Raw genomic sequence first — 24,937 nt, 5'->3', positions numbered from 1 at the left:
TTGCTGCCGCTACATGTACGCCGCTGTCCCTTCAGACTGCACCAACCCCATCACTTGCCATAGCTGCTGTAGAGTTTGTGACCCGGCCTCGAACCCTTGGACATCTGCATACCTCCTGCTGCTGATTGTTATCAGTATACTGCTCATCTCAGTCAGGAAACTTGGCTGCCTCCTAGACTGGTGTACCTCTGAAACTACATTACTGGTACTGCTATTCTAGCCTCCTTTCTGCCAGAAAATTGCAAGTTGCCACAACTTTTGCATGTGTGATAGTTGTAACCAACTTATATATTATACCCCACAACTGCCACAAGATTTATATTTATAGTGAATCTCAAGCCTTATTTGAGTGTTGTCTACAACTGAAGAATGCAGTTTTGTGTTATGGAATTCAGCTGGGTAACCAAAGTGAGAGATGGATGGAAATTCATGAGGTATCTATTGTGGACTACATGAAAACAGGAAGAATAATTTACTCAAAGTTACATCCAACTTCTGGGTTTGTTTGATGGTTTCATTTGCAGGAAACGGGTCCATTAACTGAGGTGTCTCCACAAGAGTGGCCAAGCCTGCCTACTGAAACTCGTATATACGATACCTGCAGGTACTGTAATCAAGTTTTGTGCTCACAGAATGGTGACAAGAAGTCAGTTTCTCTTTTGTAAGGACTTGTCCATTATTGTACAGACACCTCAGTTAGTGCTGACATTTCCTGTAACAATCTTTAGAACCAACATAAAAGCCAATTGTGTCTTCTTAGTCAATGTTTCTCCCAGTTATCCCCCGACCATCATGGCATCTCTCAGGAATTTCCATCCAGTCAAGTCAAATGGTGGACACTCTTTTAACATGAACCAGTGTTGCTCAATCCCAGGCAATATCAACTGTTGATATGTAACATTATGTGACAAAATATTACAAGAGCAGCATAAAAAAGACAAAAAACCAAACTGTTTCTTTTTAGGGTTCTGTACGTCAGTAGGTAAAAATGGAACTCTTATAGGATCAATTCATTGTCTGTCCATCCATCCAACTGTTATAAAATCTTTTCATCAGGAATGGGCAGATGATGTATAAGCTGAAATTCATGTCGCATACTAAGGTCTATGGCTCCTTGGTGGCGCAAAAAATTTAAGAGTCGAAGTCAATGCAATCTAAAGATTAATACTTGCAAATTCTCTCATCAAAACCTGTCGGGTATTTCCCATTGAACTAGAATCACGAAATTGGGCAAGAAGCAAGGTTTTACAGTTCAAGCAAGGAGAAAAAATCCAAAAATTGTTAATATGTAATTATATCAAATGAAAAACTATTTTTTGTTATAAGTTATCTATTGCCAAGACTCCTTTTTCTCAGGAACAGTTCCACATATCAGGTTGAAATTTATGTCACATACTGGGTCTATGGTTCCTTAGCAATGTAAAACATTGAAGTGTCTACATCACAATGCAATCAAAAGCTGTGGCCATTTACACCACATAATTTGATATCCTGCCAGTATCAATATCAATAACAGGCATAAATAGTTAAAATTCTCAATTCCTGGGATGGATGAACTACTTATATATATGATTATATTAGTAGTCAGAGTCCTACTTGCACTTATCCAATTTTTTTCTTTATGTATGTGACAGTAACTGACCACTTACGAGTACAGAAAAAGTAATATGGAAAGTACGATATAGAGGGGATAGGTGGGAGAAAATGAACACTCACAGTTGATACTACTCATTAAAGAGTTTTAGTTTTTCTTTCTAAACACATGTTTACAGATTTAAATATAATAGAAGGAAACATTCCACGTGGGAAAAAATATATCTAAAAACAAAGATGATGTGACTCACCAAACGAAAGCACCGGCACATCGATAGACACACAAACAAACACAAACATACACACAAAATTCTAGCTTTCGCAACCAACGGTTGCCTCATCAGCAAAGAGGGAAGGAGAGGGAAAGACGAAAGGATTTGGGTTTTAAGGGAGAGGGTAAGGAGTCTTGCCTCTATATATGTCTGCTTGTGTCTGTATATGTGTGGATGGATATGTGTGTGTGTGCGAGTGTATACCCGTCCTTTTTTCCGCTCCCGGAACTGGAATTACTCCTTACCCTCTCCCTTAAAACCCAAATCCTTTCGTCTTTCCCTCTCCTTCCCTCTTTGCTGATGAGGCAACCGTTGGTTGCGAAAGCTAGAATTTTGTGTGTATGTTTGTGTTTGTTTGTGTGTCTATCGACGTGCCAGCACTTTCGTTTGGTAAGTCACATCATCTTTGTTTTTAGATATGTTTACAGATTTATATTTTTACCAGTAAAGAATTGGAACAATAACTAAATAAAATGAAATTCTGCTGCTCTATTATTTCCTCCTTGTCAGGTACAATATACTGAAATGGTCAACAAAATGTTTAAAATTTATAAATATTTCTGTACATAACTCCTCAGTTTACACATTCTAATTACAAAAATGAACACAAGCTCCTTATAAATTAGTTAGCATTAATGTTCATGAATTTAATAGTGACACATGGCACTGAAATTTTCTTCCCTCCTTTTGTTTACGGCTAGCCTTCTTGCATACCACATGATTTTTGGTTTCTATCTGTTGGAAATAAAATCAGCACTGACTTGAAATGCGAACAATTTTTATTTTGTTGCTTTTTCACAGAAAAGCATTTTTCTGCATTATATTACATGACATAATGGACAGAGGCCGTTACACCAGAACAGCAGCATCTCACAGCAGAAGTTGAGACTTGTCTTCAGACATATACTTTCCAGCAAAGACTATTCTTTAGCTATTTGGGATTATGATTGTTCTGCTGAAATTCTCTGAAATATCTCCATGTCAGTATTGATCAAAAATCATCTGCTGCTACCTTGTTCTTTTCTCGCTCAAGAGCTTCTTTAACTTTACTACTTTTTCCGATACCCAATCGTGGCAGCCCACGATTGAGTCCATCCAGCAAGACACAGGCTTTGCACAGTTCCTGACTTGAAACATATCCACAGCGAGAACACTTGCCAACCTCAGGCATTCGTATGCCTTCACGGACAGAGAGACTTTCACCTGGAAATAATTAAGTTAACACACATTAGTACCCTGAATGGAAAATGTAAAAGAAACTATGAATTCAATTTCAGGATAAAAGTCAAATAATTTTCAAAACAACAAATCAATATTTTACAATTAGCAATATCACTCAGTCGTATTACATTAACACAAATTAAATGCTTCAAACGTAGATAGCTCAGTTATATATGATAATAGAGAAAGCAGAATCTTCTTTTCAAAGTAGCAACTTTTTTGAATATTTTGTCTTTTGTTAACATGCACCTATACTCATTCCACATCCCTGGAAGGTTCTACCTCTTGATGGGATCTATGGACCACAATGAATCAATTGATGGATCTGACTGCTGTGTATACGAGGTAAACAGTACACGTATAGTGAAAGTACTTTCTCCTGCTGTCCACATTTCTTTTCTTAGTGTTCTGAAAAATTATAGATACGTAAATAATATAACTTATAATGGCATGCTGGAGTTCATTTTCTGTGACTAAGAAGGGGAGACGATAGATAAAGTAACAATAATTTGAAGGTGAGTGCAGTGAGTATGATATCTAAGGAGTGTTCATTACTGCAGTTCACTGAGAAAATTGAGTCTTTTATAAAAAGCATTTGTTTCCTCTCATTCTGATGCCATTTTACTTTATTTTATACCACCATACAATTGTCATACCAACACATAAAATTTCAATGTATTCAATGTACATTAATTCATGAAAATGATCAATAATTGTGGTAATAATTGTACCTAATTTCAAGTTGTGATGAGAGGTATTTGCTAAATTCTGTTCATTACAATAATAATCATATGAGGCACAGATATTTTAGATATTCACACAGAGAATAGAATGAATAGAAGAGGCTTGACAATAAGTGACATCCCTCAGTTCTTCCCGTCAATGGGACAGGGTTTTTAGAAATGTACAGTTCAAACAACCAGAGAATTGAAGAACCTTTTATCGCACACATTTCAGCAATGAAGAGTGAACTAGGAAATTGAGATCTGTTTTAGGACTGCACAATGAAAATTGTTTCCATCACACAATGACAGGAGCTGGGATGAGCAGCCAGAATAAACATTACTGCAACAGAATATGTGAATATTGTCTATCTGTAATTTACATTACCAGCTGTTGGCTCGAGGCCCCTTTTAAGATATGAGAAGTTGTTCAGACTTGGTAAGAGTTTACATGTCTTGCTTGTAGTGACTAACAATTATTTTGGTGTCTATTACAAAAGGAACAAATGGTCTGTGCAGAATTCATTTTTCAGCTGGTAAAATTGTAACTGATACTACTGTTGTGCTTCAGTAACATTAAAGAAATGGTTTTGAATAAACTAAGTTTTCATGATTCATAAATGAGACTAAATGAACAGATACCTTATCATGACCTAACCATTCTCAAATTGAAAGGCAAATCTTCAGCAGGCAATCAATCAAAACTATCATAAGAGCACTCATAAAATTCCTGAAGAAATAAATCTGTTGTGCAGTGCCCACTGGCAATTTTTATCAGACGATGACACAATGAAGCACCTGCACAGGAAATCTATCATATTTATCTGATTATAACATGACCCTGAATATAAGACAATCCCCTGCCTCTTTTTAAGAGGCTCCTTGAGAAAGCTTTATTTTTAACATAATCTGACTAATCAAAATTCGCGTTTTATTGATATAAAGTATCTCCCTAAAACAATTAACATTTCATCTAGTCTAAACTTATGTCATTTCTTGACATAATAAAAGGAGAAATGAAATAAACAAAAAAATGATTTATCTTAATTTTTATTTCCACTTCTTTGTTTGCTTACAGTACTATCTCTGTGGTACCAATATTTGTAATCATCATCACGGGCATCACTATCTTCACTTGTAAGCTTCCTCTCATAATATGTTATCTTCTGGGCCATCCATAGCATCCAATATGCAGCAGTTTTGAATCCTTTCATAATATATTCACTCGAGATTCTTCCCTGGGCAGTAAGGATCCACTGGCCGAGTGTGGATGCTAAGGGTTTCCTTGAAGAAGCCACTCACTGTAAAGTTGTCAGAGATGAATCTTTAAAGGTCTATTCACAACAATACTTGAAGTTGTTAGGTGATGCCACCGAGAATTATTACCAGGTCTGTGTTGTTCATTGCTATAGGATCCTTAACTTCCTGGGTAAGGTGTCCCCTGAAAGAACACAGCATCAACATTTTCCTAATGTTAAGCAAAGAGCTTGGTATACCGTTCCAAACAACTTCCAACCAGTCAGGCCATTTGTGATCCATCCCTTTCCTCTGCATTTAAAGATATGCTCTGCAGGCAGTTTTTTTAATATACAGGGTGTTACAAAAAGGTACGGCCAAACTTTCAGGAAACATTCCTCACACACAAATAAAGAAAAGATGTTACGTGGACATGTGTCCGGAAACGCTTAATTTCCATGTTAGAGCTCATTTTAGTTTCGTCAGTATGTACTGTACTTCCTCGATTCATCACCAGTTGGCCCAATTGAAGGAAGGTAATGTTGACTTCAGTGCTTGTGTTGACATGTGACTCATTGCTCTACAGTACTAGCATCAAGCACATCAGTACGTAGCATCAACAGGTTAGTGTTCATCACGAACGTGGTTTTGCAGTCAGTGCAATGTTAACAAATGCGGAGTTGGCAGATGCCCATTTGATGTATGGATTACCAGGGGCAATAGCCATGGTGCGGTACGTTTGTATCGAGATAGATTTCCAGAACGAAGGTGTCCCGACAGGAAGACGTTCGAAGCAATTGATCGGCGTCTTAGGGAGCACGGAACATTCCAGCCTATGACTCATGACTGGGGAAGACCTAGAACAACGAGGACACCTGCAATGGATGACGCAATTCTTCGTGCAGTTGACGATAACCCTAATGTCAGCGTCAGAGAAGTTGCTGCTGTACAAGGTAACGTTGACCACGTCACTGTATGGAGAGTGCTACGGGAGAACCAGTTGATTCCGTACCGTGTACAGCGTGTGCAGGTACTATCAGCAGTTGATTGGCCTCCACGGGTACACTTCTGCGAATGGTTCGTCCAACAATGTGTCAATCCTCATTTCAGTGCAAATGTTCTCTTTACAGATGAGGCTTCATTCCAACGTGATCAAATTGTAAATTTGCACAATCGACATGTGTGGGCTGACGAGAATCCGCACGCAATTGTGCAATCACGTCATCAACACAGATTTTCTGTGAACGTTTGGGCAGGCATTGTTGGTGATGTCTTGATTGGGCCCCATGTTCTTCCACCTACACTCAATGAAGCACGTTATCATGATTTCATACGGGATACTCTCCCAGTGCTGCTAGAACATGTGCCTTTACAAGTACGACACAACATGTGGTTCATGCACGATGGAGCTCCTGCACATTTCAGTTGAAGTGTTCGTACGCTTCTCAACAACAGATTCGGTGACCGATGGATTGGTAGAGGCGGACCAATTCCATGGCCTCCACGCTCTCCTGACCTCAACCCTCTTGACTTTCATTTATGGGGGCATTTGAAAGCTCTTGTCTATGCAACCCCGGTACCAAATGTAGAGACTCTATGTGCTCCTATTGTGGATGGCTGTGATACAATACGCCATTCTCCAGGGCTGCATCAGCGCATCAGGGATTCCATGCGACGGAGGGTGGATGCATGTATCCTCGCTAATGAAGGACATTTTGAACATTTCCTGTAACAACGTGTTTGAAGTCACGCTGGTACATTCTGTTGCTGTGTGTTTCCATTCCATGATTAATGTGACTTGAAGAGAAGTAAATGAGCTCTAACATGGAAAGTAATGGTTTCTGGACACATGTTCACATAACATATTTTCTTTCTTTGTGTGTGAGGAATATTTCCTGAAAGTTTGGCCGTACCTTTTTGTACCTCACATTAGACTCGGGGCCAGGAGCACGTGCAGAGATGGCTTACGAAGCAGAGACCTCTAGCGGTCATAGAGTTCCATGCCATCTGGTGTGGATTCAAAACCGGCGGCGCTCGGTACCAGATTTGGTGCACTAGCAGATGAAGGAAGTTCACCCTATTTGCGATTCTTTGCCAGAAAACTGTTTTCTGGCAAAGAATCGCAAATAGGGTGAACTTCCTTCATCTGCTAGTGCACCAAATCTGGTACCGAGCGCCGCCGGTTTTGAATCCACACCAGATGGCATGGAACTCTATGACCGCTAGAGGTCTCTGCTTCGTAAGCCATGGCTGCACGTGCTCCTGGCCCCGAGTCTAATGTGAGGGCACCACTGTGAAGCACGTGGTCCCAGCGGCCAATAGTAACATACCCTGTCATGTATTTAGGCGGCTGCCTCTCACTCAGCGAGACAGTCTGGTGTTCGCATTGAGTTGGTCGATATCTCGCTTACAGACATCGTGCTTACGTTGTGTGTGCTTACTTCCTATTTACGAGTGGACGTTGTTTTGATTTTGTGAGGTTATCTCTTGTGAACCCATTGCTTAATACTTTGTTGTTGATCTTGGTGTCTTGCTCAGTTGTCTGTCTGTCGTGCTTGTCCTTCCATTTCTGTTCGTCTGCCTTGTTTGTTCATGGGCCGCTCCCATTCGGTCCTGTCGTGTTTTCGTTAGTGGCCACCCCACGATTATTTCTGTCACGGTTACAACATTTTGGCGGCGAGGTAAACAGTAGTAGTTGTTAGCATGGAGACTAAGTTGGTCTGTCTTCTGGAACAACATCAGCAGCTCATGCAGCAGCAGCAGCTCCAGTTAGACATCTTACAAAAGTCGATGCAGTTGCTAAAGGACAAAGTCGATGCCCGGGATGCATTACAACAGCGGCTTCCAAGTCCTCAGGTGTCTGATGCTTTCCCACATCCGCCGTCGTTCCCACCATTTAATGACACTAAAGAAGACTGGGAAACATACATACATCGGCTGAAACAACATTTCACGGCTTTTCAAGTCACATATGACCCCTTGCAGTGGACGTTGTTTATGTCTTGGGCCTCCCCACACACATTCTTTCTTCTCCGCAGGTTCGCACCATTGTCCGATCCTGTGGCTCTCTCTTTCCAGGAGATATGCCTTTTGCTGACAAACTATTATTCACAGCACTTCAATGTAGTCGCCTCTTGGTTGGAGTTCCACCAGTGCCATAAACAGCCTGGTCAATCATATCATTCCTGGGTCACGGACTTGCAGGGTCTCAGCCGTTGATGTGATTTTACATGTACCAATCAGCAGTGTAAGGCTTTGTATGCGGACTTCCTGATCTGGGATGTGGTGGTGCTGCTGGCTCCCGATCCTGAGGTCCACACTGCGGTGTTGAAACTCTATTAACCCTCGTTGGAAGAGATTCTCCATATTGCCCACTCGTTTGAAATAGCTCAGGTGGCTAACGAGCGTCTCAGTGCGGCCGCAAGTGGTGGCGATCGATGCATCTCTGCGGGTTCCACCCTCATGATGTAGACGTGGCCTGGCCTACAGAAGCCAGCGCCATTGGAACTCCTCTTTGTTCGATGTCTCTATGGCTTCTGGGCCTCTGGTCGCCCCTTGTCACTGGTCGCGCAGCCCGCTTCCATCTTGCCCACAGTACTTTACCGCACACTCTTGAGCTGATTGCCCCCACCACTGGAAAACGTGCACACTGTGTGAGAAGGAGGGCCACATCCAATCTGTTTGTCTTAGTCACTTGACTCGCTCCTGTCCTGCCCCTAAGGATGCAGTACATGCTCTGCAATCGGGTCTTCCCACTGAAGGGCAATCAGTTGTCCTGCTGGAGGATCCATCAGCACAGAAGCTATTCTACACACTCCGCCTTTTTACTGAAGATGTCAGTTTTCAGGTCAACACTGGGGCCACCGTCTCCATGATTAATACTGCGACATAGCCTTGGCTCCCCTGCTTTGTCACGTCCCTCTCGGTGTTTGGTCGCCTATGGCAATGGTTCCATTCCCCTTCGTGGGCAGTTTGCTGCACCGGCAATGTACAAACGTGTTCCCCGGCTCCTTACCCTGTTTGTTGTCAACCAACTGTTGGCTTAGAATATTTTTGGCCTAGGCGCATTGCAACTGTTTGGCTTTTCAATTTCCAATGAAGTTAAGGCCGTTTCCATGGCTGTTCTTTTTCAGGACTTGGACGATCTGTGCTTGGCTTTTGCATCATTGTTTGTAACGGATCTCGGGTATGCTTCACATTTTCAGGCGCACATCACACTTCGGCCGGATGCACAGCCTCGCTTTTTCTGGGCCAGACCCATTACAGTGGCCTTATGGCCAGCAGTCAAGAGCGAACTTGATCGGCTCCAAGCTGCTGGTGTCCTACAACCTGTGAAATACAGTGCTTGGGTGACATCACTGGTGGTCGTACGGAAACCCAATGTGGGTCCCTTCGGCTGTGTGGGGACTTCGGTGCTACTGTCAATGCTCAATTTCCCGACAGGAAGACCTTCTCGCCAAGCTTGCGGGGGGCGAGTACTTTTCTAAGATTGACCACCAGTTACTCTTGGATGCCGATTCCCAGAACATCATGGTTATCAACACGCCTTTCGGATTATACAAGTACAAGCACCTTCAATTTGCTGTCTCTTCGGCACCGGCAATTTTCCAGCAGTTCCTGGAGCAGCTTACGCAGCCTGTCCTAGCCTGCGTGAATTATCTGGATGACATCTTGGTCACCAGGTGTTCCTGCCAGGAACATTTGCACAACCTCAGCACCTTATTTCATTTTCTGCAATCTGCACATTTACGCTATCAGCTGGACAATTGTTGTTCCTTTTTTTTTTTTTTTTTTTTTTTTTTTTTTTTTTTCAACCGGAAGTGGAATACTTAGGCCTTAGCAAAGATGGCATTCGCCCTTTGGATTGCAATGTCGTGGCCATTGAGGCACTTCCTTGTCCCAAGGACTCATCTGAACTCCAGGTGTTTTTGGGCAAGGTTACCTATTACTTGAAGCTCTTACCCCATGCTGCCTCCATTCCTCAACCCCTCAATCACTTGCATTGCAAAGGGATGGCTTTTGATTGGACTTCTGCCTGTGACCAGGCTATTCTCTATTTAAAGACGATGCTGAAGTCCGCCCCTTGCCTTACTCCCTTCTTTCCGGATCACCACCTGGTTGTGGCAGCTGATGCGTCAGCATATTGCATGGGAGCAGTCCTCGCACATCGGAATACTCAAAACAGCCCAGTGCTTATGCATCTAAAACATTAACCCCAGCACAACGGAACTACTCCCAGATTGAAAAGGAGGCCCTGGTGATAGTGCTCGCCATCCAAAAATTTCACATCTGTCTCTTTGGGGCCAAGTTCACCCTCCTGGCGGACCATAAACCCTTAGTTACACTTTTTGGGCCCCACTCTCAACTTCCAGAATGGACGGCTCAACGTCTCCAGCACTGTGCATTATTTTTACGGAATTACACTTACACCATCCTGTATAAGCCCACTGCCCACCATGCTAATGCGTACACTTTGTCATGTCTCCCAGCAGGCTCCCATCGTGCATTTGACCAACAGGAGGTCCTCTGCTTTCACACTGATTCCGCCCGCCAGGATTCAATGGACGGTCTGCCTCTTATGGCTGCTCCCATTGCCACAGCTACACACCGAGACCCTGTCTTGTGGCAGGTTCTCCGGTACATGGTCCACGGTTGGCCCTCCTATATTACTTGTAGGATGCGGACCGACTTCAGCCCCTGGCGCCACCTGTCCTACAGGCTCTCCGTGCTCCATGATGTCCTTCTGTTGGCCACGGAGTTGGATGCCCATAGGGTGGTCATCCCTCTGGATTGTTGACATCACATGCTCAGTTTGTAACACCGCGGGCATTGGGGTATGTCTTGCACGAAAGTTTTGGCTCACCGGCACATGCATTGGCGATATTGACCACCTAGTCTGCAGGTGCACTGTATGTGCCTGTCACCAGGCAAAGCCCCCCCCCCCCCCTCAGTCATTCGCAACCTGGCCTGTACTTCGCCAGTCCTAGGATCGCATCCATCTTGATTCTGCGGGCTCGTTTTTTGGGTCCATGTGATTACTTATTGTTGATGCCTACTCCAAATACCCATATGTCATCTGCATGCCATCCACCACCACAGAGGCCCTGGCCCAGGTTCTTGCTATTGAGCGCCTGCCTCACACACCGGTCTCTGATAATGGCCCCCAATTCACGGCATCCTCCTTCCACGACTTCTGTCAGGCCATTGGTATCAAACATAGCCGTAGCCTGCCTTTCCACCCTTCCTCCAATGGCACAGTGGACAGGCTTGTCCACACACTTAAACAACAGTTGACAAAGGCAGTCAAAACATCTCCAATCATGTCGGCCCTCAGCCTGTTCTTGAGCACATATCGCACCACGCCAATTGACGGACATAGTCCGGCGGAGATCCTCCATGGGCGACAGCCGCAGACCCTGCTCAATTTTCAGATGCCGTCACCTTCCCAGCCCTGCTCCCTGCCCTCTCAGCGCTACGCCCCCAATGCAGCCGTGTGGGCCCATGTGTACGGCAGCAAGGCGGGTTGGATGCCTGCCACAGTTCTCGCGGCCCATGGGCAGCGTGTGACGTCAGTGCAGATGTCGAAAGGGTTGGAGCACCGCCATCATAACCAGCACCACCCACGTACCCCCGCGGGACTCCTGCCACCACCTCCTCCTCCACTACCTTCTTCGGGTACTGACGTGGTCCTCGAGTCGCCACCACTGCCCCCGGTTGCTGCCTCCCTGTGAGCATGCCGCCGGCCTTCCTTGCCCCAGGTGGATCGGAGGCTATCTCTGACATTCTGCCCTCTGGGTCAGCCATCATAGACACATCGGACGTCCCTTCCTCCCCGACAACGGCAGTTGCCGAGCCTGGGTCTTCTCCCATCTGCCAACCACTGTGGCACTGTCTGGGGCGTTTTTGCCCCTACACACAAGTTTCAAGGAGGGAGGGATCTGGTACTGAGTTCCACGGGTTTCGAATCCGCGCCAGACAGCATGGAACTTGATGACCACTAGAGGTCTCTGCGCTGTAAGTCGTGGCTGTGCACGCTCCTGGCCCCAAGTCTAATGTGGGGGTGCCACTGTGGAGCACGTGGTCCCAGCGGCCAATAGCGACATACCCTGTTGTGTATTTAGGAGGCTGCCTCTCACTCAGCGAGGCAGTCTGGTATTTGCGTTGAGTCAGTTGATATTTTGCTTAAGACATTGTGTTTACGTTGCGTGTGCTTACTTCCCGTTTGCGAGTGGACGTTGTTTTGATTTCATGAGGTTATCTCTTGTGACCCCATTGCTTAATACTTTGTTGTTAATCTTGGTGTCTTGCTCGGTTGTCCGTTGTCATGCTCGTATTTCAATTCCTGTTCATCGGTCTTGTTTGGTTGTAGGCTGCTCCTGTTTGGTCACACCGCGTTTTCGTTAGTGGACACCCCGTGACCGTTCCTGTCGTGGTTACAACACCAAGCATTACTGTTATTCTGGCCTGTTCGTCACCATATGTGTTTATAGGAATACTTTTAATGCCCTTCACATCGACAATAACATTTGACGGCATATCAAAATAAATAGGTGCCTGATCGATGTTGTCCATATGACCTAGCCAACAGTCATGCCTTTCCTTGAGATTGATTACATGGCACTGGTAAGCAAGTGGTTTTTCATCATACACCATCGGAAGTTGCTGAGCTAGTGTAGTCCTGTGCGTAACTTAATCCCTGCCCTCTTTGTCATCCTTGCACACCAGCCAGTACTTGATTAGAATTCGATGATGCAGTTAAAAAACTCTTCATCTCCAGTGCTTCCATTACGATAATTTATTGAGTAATCAGGAAGCCTTCACTGCATTTCTCCTGCACATACTGAACAACATGCTGCTCCAAATCATGAAACCTTCCCTGTCTTGGTTCCCTGAAAGTTTGGCACATCGTGCTGCACTGTTATGTGTTACATCAAAGAATGCTTACTTCTGCAAAGTAATGTGGGGTTAGGCTGGAATCAACAGTGCAAAACAAAGGAATACCTTGAAAAATGCAAGCAGATGGTCTTTTCTGACATGAGCAAAAATTGGACATGAAATACTGTAAGTAAATTCAGCGTCTTTTGTAATGAGCTGTTTTTCAATCTGGAAAACAAGCCACATTGTAATCTTCCATTATAGACCACTGATGATGTTTTACTTCAATAAAGCAAAACAAATTTGGTGATGAAATACACTTTTTTTTTTTTTTAAGAATAAATTTATGTATTTCCACTTATGAGCACAAATTTGTCAGGTCCTCAGACCGCCAGTTTCAGTCAGCAATGACCATCTTCACATCTGTTTAAAAACACATCCTAGTATAATGGAGCCATAGTGGCATTGTCAAAGGATAAACACAAAATCAGCTTAGCATCATTGCATATATATAAAATATGGTACGTACTTCAGTCATCTTGTTAACAGCGCTACTGTTTGTAACGAACATGCTGCTATTAACAGTAGCACTGTTAACAAGATGACTAATATATATCATATTTTAGATTTGTGCGATGATGCTCAGCTATTTTTGTGTTATTTTTTGACGATGCCACCATGGCTCCATTATACATGGTGCTGCAGATAAGAGCAGTCCATGTTAAGTATAAAGGAAATGCAGTGATATTACAGAAATCAAGAGCTGAGATGGACTTACCATTTATTTAGAATGAAAATACAGTGAAAAATACATTTGTACAAGATGTTTAAAGTGACTCCATGCAACATCAATACACAGCTGTGCACTTCTAAGCATAGTCAGATACAGCCATTGTAAAGTTTGGATATCAATGGCAGCAAATTCATGGTTAATATTGTTTTCAGTTCCTGTACTGTGTGTGGATTTGTTTCACAGACCTTGTCCTTCAAGCACCCGCACAACAAAAAAATGACATGAAAGTCTCTTCGGGTTTGCTGCCGGATCCTAAAATCAACTTGACTCGATATTTCGGCGATCCAACTGGTCGCCATCTTCAGGAAAATGCTGCTTCTGCTGATGAGTCCTGCTGAGAACTGACACCAGGTTGCAAATCGACGTCCATATATAGGCACCGTTCACTACACAGCGCATGCGCCGCCCATCACGGTTTCTTCCTTCCAAGACAGCTTAACCCAAGAACTTGAGCATTTGATGGCTGTTTTTAAGGAAAATGGATACACCGAGAAGCAGATTCGTCGGGCTATGGAGTTTGGACCATCTCTGGAGGTGTATGAAGAGGAACATAGATCTGTGGCCTTTCTTCCTTATGCTGGAGGCTTATCGTTTAAGATTGGATGAATTTTAAGGAATTTTAACATTAAGAGTGTGTTCCGTCCACCTTCTAAGATTAGGGCTCTGATTGGCTCCGTGAAAGATGATTTGGGGCTTAGGAAACCTGGTGTGTACAAAATTCTGTGTCAATGTGGGAAAGCTTATATTGGCCGTTCGATTCGCACAGTGCATGACAGGTGTGTGGAACATCGCCGTCATATGAGGCTACAACAGCCGGAAAAATCAGCAGTAGCAGAACACTGCCTAAATGAGGGACACAGTATGAAATTTGATGAAACTGTGGTAGTTGCCAGCATTTCCGTTTCTTGGAACAGTGCCTATAAAGAGGTAATTGAAATTAGGTTGACTGATAATTTAATCAACAGAGACAATGTGATTCCTCTTAGCATACGTGGAATCCTGTATTATCTCGCATCAAAACTGAATGTTCTTCGGTGCGGCCTTGATTGTGATATATCGTTGCCAGCAGTGTTTCACTAAGGGCGGCGCCACCTCCCTGTCTTGGAAGGCAGAAACCGTGATGGACGGCGCATGCGCTGTGTACTGAACGGCGCCTATATATGGACGTCAATTTGCAACCTGGCGTCAGTCCTTAGCGGGATTCATCAGCAGAAGAAGCATTTTCCTGAAGATGGCGACTAGTTGGATCGCTGAAATATCGAGTCAAGTTGATTTTAGAATCCGGCAGCAAACGCGAAGAGACTTTCAAGACTTATTACGCCAGGAAAGCCTACGTAATCACAAAAAAATGACATGTTGTTAGATTCGGCGAACATGGTGGCCATAAATATTTGCTGACAGTCCATTCCTCAGTGAAGAAATCATAAACGCATTCTAGGGATGACTTGGACGTGTGGCATGTTGCCCCATCTTGCTGGAAGAAGCAACATTGTCTTTCACATTCAGTGGGTTGAACACAAAAGTATCAAAGATTTCCATATATGCAACTGTGTGAGGGTAGTGTAAAAAATATTGGTTCAACAACATGCATTCCTGTACACCATATCAACCATTATGGAGCGGTTGCTGATACATAGTGTTAGGGTTCTCCATTGCCCAGTACCTCGTGTTCTGTGAATTCACAGGATTTGAAAGATGAAAACATGCTTCATCACTCGCGATGTAATGGAAAGGATCTAACAAACCATTGCTGATATTACTCAAAAGCCATGTGTGGTAACCTACTCATCTCTAACTGTCATTCTCCCATAATTGCTGCACACCCATCACACGATATGGCTTAAAATTAAGACTTTTCAATATCCACTTGCAACTCCTCCTACTTACATGTAAACTTCTTTAGGCTCTGAATAATTCTTCAGTGAATGTCTGCAATAACTTCTGGCGTGAGAATTGGAGGAATTTGTTGTTGTTTTACATTTTGCACAGATCCATAAATACACTAGCTTTTATACAGACTCTGTATTGCTCTCTTTACTGATAGTCTTCTATCTGGATACTCGACCGCAAAAATTTTCAAGTTTCCGTAAGTGGACCTGTTTCACATATGCTTTCACAGTTTCAATTCTTTCTTCTATCGAGAAAGTCATTTTGCAGACTGCAAAGAGAAATGTCTAACTTCACTGATGAAATAAACTGAAATACTGACAGAAGAACGCTTAAGAATCGATTATTGCATAAAACTGTCCATTGTTGTAGCTGTTTACTCTATTTCAGAGTTGAATATCGCATTCACAATTCAAAGAGGAGGTGGGCTACTTTTAACTGTGTCTCCTTATATTAGGACTTGTTTTTAAAATCTGAAGATGGCCACTGCCCACCAAAACTAGTAGTCTGAAGGCCTAACAAGTTCGTGATCACAGACGGAAATTAATAAATTTATTATACACTGTATGGATCACTGTTCTATTTGCGACCTGATTGCAGTTTGTGAAATGTTTTCTTATAGTTGCAGAGACAGATTTAGAATACCTTCAATATGAAACATCAACCCTCCTTATCTTATTAATTTTACTTGCATAATGTTATTTTATTAATTTTACTTGCATAATGTTCTATGATATGACTGGCTGATGAGATCACATGTCCTGTTCTGTGACTGGTTAACAGAAGCAAATCAGGCACTCACAATCTTTATTTCATTGCGTATGATGCTAACATAATGCCATACTTGTAGGTTTTTGTATTTATACTTGCATTTATGAAAGTGCGCAGTTTCAATGATAGAGCACATTAAAGACCTCTCCAAAACACATTGCTTTTAGTATGGTTTGTTGTACTAAACTGACAGAAAGTGTTACTTTGGTATATAAAACTTACTTTGGTATGTGAAACCTTCAACTTAATCTATGAATGTAAGATGACCATGTATTCTTTTAATTATGAATTTGAGAAAAAACTTCACCTTATAATCGGGTAAATACAGCATGCCTCATATATTCATATAGGCTCAAAACTGAAACAAATGAACTAATGTGTTAGTTCGAAGCGGCAACAGATTTATGTTTCTAACTTAACTGTGATTAAACAATGGACACTCCAGGTTGGAATATCAACAACATAAGGAAAAGGACAGATTGCTACACACTGTGAAGATGACATGTTGAATTGCAGCCAGGTACAGTGAAAAGACTGTTACACATTATGCTTTTTGGCCAAAGCCTTCTTCAGAAAAGGAAATGCAAACACACATTTATTCGCACAAGGAAACACACCTCACACTCCAACCGGAATGTGTGCTGCTGAAGGTGGCGGTCATGTATGCATGAGGTGCGTGTGCTTATGTGAATGAATGTGTGTGTGTGTGTGTTTCCTTTTCTGAGAAGGTTTGGCCAAAAGCTAAATATGTAGCAGTCTTTTTTCACTGTGACTGTCTGCAACTACATATGTAACCTTCACGATGATCAGCAATCTATCCTTTTTCCCTATATTGTTCATTATGATTATCACTCCTGGGATGAGTCGTTTCACTATCACTATGACGTAGAAAACAAACAAATATTCAAAACCATCCTTACTCAAGGATGTTGAGATTAATGAGGCACATTCAAGGTAACATTGGCTTGTTTCTCTTGTGTGAACAGTGCCTTACAAAATGCATGTTTTCCTTTGGGATAAGGAGTGAACAGATGTTACATACTTCTTGATTGTTCTTGCTCCCCGTGGCCAACTTTTTCATAGTCCTAAAGATTATGTTTCATCTCAGAGACAATATCCAGAGATATGGATCAGAAAACAAAAAATATAGTTGGTTCTGAGAAAAAAAATCCAGAATTGTAGTCTGAAGTGGGTAACACATTTGGAAAAGCGAATTACTGCTATCTGAAGATGTAAGAATGTAATGCGGAAATTCTCAAATGGAAACAACAAACAAAAGTGAGGACAGGCAACCATTCATCTGCAGGCACATAGTCTTACAAGATCAGGCAACACACACACACACACACACACACACACACACACACACACACAGAGAGAGAGAGAGAGAGAGAGAGAGAGAGAGAGAGAGAGAGAGAGAGAGAGAGAGAGAGGTGTTTATAAATACAGAAAACATGGAGTTCTTGTAAGTTATTGACATTTACCAGTCTCTCAAGTGTGCCTAGTTGCTGCCTACAAATCATCTGCAAGTGACTGGTTTTTCATTTTCTTTAAATGTTTGATAGATCCACTGTAAATGAATATTATTCAACATAACTGCACATGACCTATCATGTAACTGGCATTTTTGGTTGCAATGCTGAGCGAAGTTGGAATGAATTAATAAATTTGTAAATGTCTATGACTTTTATGAAAATAGCAGCAGCATAGAGAAATCACCAAAAAGCAATGAATGTAGTCCAAATATGACCTGCAACCAAACAATGCACTGATAAACTGTTCGCCGGCTGCTGTGGCTGAGCGGTTCTAGGCGCTTCAGTCCAGAACCGCGCTGCTGCTACTGTCGCAGGTTCGAATCCTGCCTCGGGTGTGGATGTGTGTGATGTCCTTAGGTTAGTTAGGTTTAAGTAGTTTTAAGTCTAGGGGACTGATGACCTCAGCTGTTAAGTCCCACGGTGCTTAGAACCATTTGATAAACTGTTCAGAGCAACAAAACTACACTGAGTACCCATAACTAATATTTGTTGAAGGATTACACTGCAGCACAAGGCCATACTCACTGTGGCATTGAATCAAACAGGCTTTGAATGTGTCCCTCAAGACTACAGTCCAGACAGCTTCTATCTATGTACAAAGCTCAACTGTACTGGTTATTATATATGTCAGAAGCAAACTGAAATGTATCAACTCAAAGGGCTTTATACTGGCATTTATCTTGTTTCTCTAGTCTATTTTGCACTACTGAGCCACAACAGATGTATCTGTAATCCATGTAAGGTCTTATTAGTGCACAATATGTGTTCATGCAGATTCTCGAGTCCATTCTCCAGCAAACACCTGTCACAGGGCAAAAGATATTTACAGCACCTTCACATTTTTGAATTATAAGATCAACGTGATGTGATCATGTTAGCTTACTGTCGATGTAAAGCCCTATGTACTTGACTACTCTTTTGACTGGGAATATAAAGGATCCTATTCTTACATTTCTTATTTTGTTAAGCCTATGTCTCGTATATGTGCACACAGCTGATTTATGAGATGATATGTCAAATCAGTTCTCATTCAGCCATTCACTGAACACTATGACAGCATTATCCTTCTGCTGCTGACACTCAATAAAACTTTCGCTACCAGTATAAATACATAAATCCCCTGCAGTACTTGCGCACTTGGTGAAATACTAATTGTAGATTTGATGTAACTAGATTGAATAGTAATGCTGACAACGCAGAGCCTTGTGACACACAGTCTGTACTGGAGCAGCCAAATCGACACCAACTAATGCTTTGCTGGTGGAAGTAAACGAAGTGTCATTAGAACTACGCAGGAAACAAATCACCATCAAATTTCTGTTGAAATGTTTTCACTTCTTAAATGACAATTTATTAACAAAGATTAGACATATGAAGTGCTATGAGGCAGGTATTGGATTAAGAAGAATTTTACTTCAACACTTTGTCTTTCCACAAATACATCACCACTTCCCAAAATATAAGCTACTTCATCACACCCTATGCTAACACTTTAGTGGTGCAGAATATCAAGACCATTCATCCATAGTTCACTGAATCAGAAAATTTTAGCTGACAATCTAGCAGCATATGGCCATGGTCAAGACAGATCTACACAGATGGGTCTAAAAAAAGAAAAGGGCAGGAAGTGCATTCATAGATGGCACGACGAATCAAGGAGGCAAATTCAAGCTCCCTGAAGCTGTGTCCATACTCACTGCAGAACTACTAGTGATTTTAAACGGACTTCAATACACAAAAGAATTGCAAGAAGAAAATCATAATTTTATCACACTCACTCTCAGCACTGATGCTGTTAACATGCTACAACATCAACAACACCAAAAACTATCTAGTATATTGTATTACAGAAGCAGTGCACGAGCTTTCCTGCATACATAAGATGACCATCATGTTATGGGGGGAAAACACACAGCAGAGTAAAGGGAAATGAAAAAGTACATACTCTAGCCAAGGAAGCTGTACACACTGGTTCAGTGAAATACGATGAAGTGCCACCTGACTATATTCTTCATAGCAACAGGACCCAATTGAATGAAAATCTGCACCAGTCTTAAGATATTAAAGGTACACAATGGACTGCAGTGGCACCTAATCTCCTATGACATCCTTAGCACCAATATTGCAGATACAGCAGAGACTTTACAGTAACAATGGCACAAGTTTGGTTCAATCACAAGAGATTCTGGCAACATCTCCACCACCTCAACAGGGACACATCTTTTTCATCTGAATGCAGCAGTGAGGAAGATGTTAATCACGTTTTCTTCTGCTGCCGCAGAAAGTCTCAGGAAACTACACTACTGGCCATTAAAATTGCTACACCACGAAGATGACATGCTACAGATGCAAAATTTAACCTACAGGAAGAAGATGCTGTGATATGCAATTGATTAGCTTTTCAGAGCATTCACACAAGGTTGGCACCAGTGGTGACACGTACAACGTGCTGACATGAGGAAAATTTCCAACCAATTTCTCATACACAAACAGCAGTTGACTGGCATTGCCTGGTGAAATGTCATCGCGATGCCTCGTGTAAGGAGGAGAAATGCGTACCATCACATTTCCGACTTTGATAAAGGTCCGATTGTAGCCTATCGCGATTGCGGTTTATCATATCGTGACATTGCTCCTCGCGTTGGTCGATATCCAATGACTGTTAGCAGAACATGGAATCAGTGGGTCAGGAGGGTAATACGGAACGCCGCGCTGGATCCCAACAGCCTCATATCACTAGCAGTCGAGATGACAGGCATCTTATCCGCATTGCTGTAACGGATCGTGCAGCCACGTCTCGATCCCTTAGTCAACAGATGGGGACGTTTGCAAGAAAACAACCATCTGCATGAACAGTTCGACGACGTTTGCAGCAGCATGGACTATCAGCTCGGAGACCATGGCTGCGGTTACGCTGCATCACAGACAGGAGTGCCTGTGATGGTGTACTCACCGACGAACCTGGGTGCACGAATGGCAAAACGTCATTTTTTCGGATGAATCCAGGTTCTGTTTACAGCATCATGATCGTCGCATCCGTGTTTGGCGACATCGCGGTGCACGCACATGGGAAGCGTGTATTCGTCATCGCCGTACTGGCGTATCACCCGGCACGATGGTATGGAGTGCCATTGGTTACACATCTCTGTCACCTCTTGTTCGCATTAGCAGCACTTTGAACATTTCAGATGTGTTAAGACCCATGGCTCTACCCTCTATTCGATCCCTACAAAACCCTACATTTCAGCAGGATAATGCACGACCGAATGTTGCAGGTCCTGTAAGGACCTTTCTGGATACAGAAAATGTTCAACTGCTGCCCTAGCCAGCACATTCTCCAGATCTCTCACCAATTGAAAACGTCTGATCAATGGTGGCCGAGCAACTGGCTCGTCAGCCACTACCCTTGATGAACTGTGGTACCATGTTGAAGCCGCATGGGCAGCTGTACCTGTACATGCCATCCAAGCTCTGTTTGACTCAATGCCCAGGCTTATCAAGGCCGTTATTATGGCCAGAGGTGGTTGTTCTGGGTACTGATTTCTTAGGATCTGTGCACCCAAATTACCTGAAAAAGTAATCACATGTCAGTTCTAGTATAATATATGTGTCCAATGAATACCCGTTTATCATCTGCATTTCTTCTTGGTGTAGCAATTTTGATGGCCAGTAGTGTACGAAACTATTACAGCAGCCGATGACCTCTCGAAAAGCTTTCTTTACAAACATTAAAACTCTTAACAAGATGAGATACAAAAGTGTTTAACCTCCTACACAATTTTATAACAAAGGGTCAAATAAGAATACAAGAAAAGATAATTTATTACATGACAGATACTACTGATCACCTTGCTGTGCAGCCCTCTGAACATGGCCTACGTATTTGGAAGGATAAGGGGTGTTACAAAGTCTGTAATGTTCTTCAACATGTGTGGATGATTATTGGAAAACAAATTCAACAGTGTTCGATGAATAGTACAACTTTAGCTTACACAACAGGAATGTTGTCAAAGATACCTGGAGTTCCTGATAGTCATTTTGTTGCATGATATCCTAGGGCATGAACGCTCCATGAGGACTTTACTGAATGCCTTCTGGAAGTCAAGGAACATGTCATCAAAAAAGCCGCCGTTCTTTGTGGTACCTCTGGGTATCACGAGCAAACAGAGAGAGGTGAGTTTCACAAGATCTCAGTTGTAGTATTCTTGTTGATTCCAGAAAGGTCATAATAAGTGTGCATAAAATGTGGTCAGACTGATATCAGCAATATAGGCTTACAATTAGGGCCTAAGTCCAGCAATCTTTCCTGTAAACTTACTACTTTTTCCAATCACTTGGTATGATAAAACTGGTGCTAGAAGAGGAGGATGTTTTTGTAGCCTGTTCAATGTCAAGAAAATCTCTCATTGGCTCCATATACCTTTTGTATTGAACAATTTTAATTAATTTTCTATTCCACAATTACTTACTCAATATCTTCCATTTATGCATCATATTATGATCTTTCACAGTGAAAAAATGTCTGAAAACCAAATTCAGTAAATCTGGATTTCTGTCTGTCATTTTCAATTCCAAACTTAGTATAATCACTGACTGATTGGATAAATAATTTTGATCCATTTTTTTATGTCAAGTAAGACCAAAACTTTTTAAGATTCTTCCTCAGAAGGCTGGTAAATTTTACTTTAAAATTCACTGAATGATTCTCTTTCTGTTCTCCTTATACTAAATTTCATTTTGTTCTTCTATTGTTTGGCAATAAGATCAAACACTCTAAAATCTGTGACAAAGCTCTCTTTGCCTCTCTAGTAACTTCCCATCCCTTACAACACTGCTCAGCACCAGCGATGAGTATTACTTGAATAAATTTCTACGTATACAGATAATCTTTCAAATAAATAAATAATTAAAAATATGTTGCTCACAAATAAATTATTCACTGATAACAGGATTATTGCTCCCTGTCAATACAAATACTTGTTTGTTATTTGTTGTCTTCAGTCCAGAAACTGGTTTGATGCAACTCTCCATGCTACTCTATCCTGTGCAAGCTTCTTCATCCCCCAGTACCTACTGCAACTTACATCCTTCTGAATCTGTTTAGTGTATTCATCTCTTGGTCTTTCTCGACGATTTTCACCCTCCACGCTACCCTCCAATACTAAATTGGTGATCCCTTGATGCCTCAGAATATGTCCTACCAAGCGATCCCTTCCCCTAGTCAAGATTTGCCACAAATATCTCTTCTCCCCAACTCTATTCAGTACCTCCTCATTAGTTATGTGATCTATCCATCTAATCTTCAGTATTCTTCTGTAGCACCACATTTTGAAAGTTTCTATTCTCTTCTTGTCTAAACTATTTATTGTCCACGTTTACTTCCATACATGGCTACACTCCACACAAATACTTTCAGAAACGACTTCCTGACACTTAAATCTAAACTCGATGTAAACAAATTTCTCTTCTTCAGAAACGCTTTCCTTGCCATTGCCAGTCTACATTTTATATCCTCTCTACTTCGACTATCATCAGTTATTTTGCTCCCCAAATAGCAAAACTCATTTACTACTTTAAGCGTCTCATTTGTTAATCTAATTCCCTCAGCATCACCCGATTTAATTCGACTACATTCCATTATCCTCGTTTTGATTTTGTTGATGTTCATCTTATATCCTCTTTTCAAGACACTGCCCATTCCATTCAGCTGCTCTTCCACGTCTTTTGCTTTCTCTGACAGAATTACAATGTCATCAGTGAACCTCGAAGTGTTTATTCCTGTGACTCAGTGCAGTTTCTGTTTGATAAATAATTTATTACTGTGTTCTACAGTGTAACAAATATAACATATAAATGCTTTCTTGGCAAACACCATAGCTGTTACACTACCGATGCACCTCAAACTGACACCACTTGCCAGTGCCTTTTTACAACTTGCTTCTGTAACCATGTCACTAACATCTGTGTCATGTTGCCCCACCTGCAGGTATCTGGTTCAAATCATACCAGTGGAATAATGTTTCATCACTAGTATTAGGCCAGTGAGGGGATAACCAAACTTTGCTTCAGTACCTTAAGTTAAGTACAGTGGCACTGTTGGTATTCTTCTTGAGGAGTAAGCTAAGTGACAGCACAGGGTTTCACCCTTTCCCTTCTCTCTCATCTAATCAAAAACACAAATATAACACTATAACACACACACACACACACACACACACACACACTGAATATCTGCAACCGAGACAAAACATTCACATTCAATGAAGGAAAGATGGCGATGTGCACGAAGAAAGGAAACCTTTCCCATTTGGTGGATTAAAGTCTCTCTGGGGGAGCAGGGTTCTCAGTCAGTAACACTTAGTTACTTTACTTAGTGTGTGTACAGTCATCCAAAAAACCAGAAAGTGTTTTACGACAAACTTTGAGTAAGTGTGATATTACACTATGGAATGATTTGCGCAATGCAATGACACATATTTATTTCATGTGAGATATGTCTATGCAGTTATACAGAGCATTAGCTTTAGAAAGAATATAGTAACAGATACTAAGTTTGAGCAAATTACAGAGTTTATAAAATATTCTGGCTCTATTTTATAAGTTCTGGATATAATGCATGGTGAAAAAAATATGGTGTGTATTACGGACTTTCTAAAGCTTGGAGGTTCTGTGTAAAAGGTTTCTACATCACTGAGAGAACATGGAGCCATTGCAGCAATACCTTACCACAATATAAAAACAGATTGTTAAGCTGTATCACTATCCACAGTCAAGGCAGGCTTGCAACATACTCAGACATATAGTGGTCAAATAAATACCAAAGAAACTGCATTACAAGTTGGAAATTTAAGTTCTGATGGGAAAATAAAATTTGTTTTCCAGTTTAGGCAAATGTTGGAAGGTCAAAGTTACTTTAGGTCTCCATCAACTTATTCTACAAAAACTAGAGCAGGACTGTGATGATTACCGTAATGTAACAGCCCCAGATTTTCAAGTATAGGAGTAGGTGATATATGTGTCTAGTGAAGTACA

The 24,937-nt window shown here is 41.9% G+C and overlaps 1 protein-coding gene across 2 annotated transcripts in view; it reads right to left on the bottom strand.

Annotated features, from left to right (window-relative positions):
• Positions 1-2,336: 2,336 nt before the first annotated feature.
• Positions 2,337-24,937, bottom strand: part of LOC124620434 (cytoplasmic tRNA 2-thiolation protein 1) — a 37,666-nt gene continuing 15,065 nt past the window's right edge. Inside the window, exon 6 of one of the 2 annotated variants that reach the window (XM_047147068.1) lies at positions 2,337-3,068. In XM_047147068.1, coding sequence (XP_047003024.1) covers positions 2,857-3,068 — 212 coding nt within the window. In that variant the 3' untranslated portion in view covers positions 2,337-2,856. Of the gene's footprint in view, positions 3,069-4,842; positions 5,110-24,937 lie in introns of those variants that run through there. The other variant, XM_047147069.1, reaches the window with a different exon arrangement.

The sequence above is a fragment of the Schistocerca americana genome, chromosome 1 (genome assembly GCF_021461395.2).
Source record: "Schistocerca americana isolate TAMUIC-IGC-003095 chromosome 1, iqSchAmer2.1, whole genome shotgun sequence".
NCBI lineage: Eukaryota > Metazoa > Arthropoda > Insecta > Orthoptera > Acrididae > Schistocerca > Schistocerca americana.
Note: the sequence above shows the minus strand (reverse complement) of the source record. Positions and strands in the feature narration are given on the sequence as shown.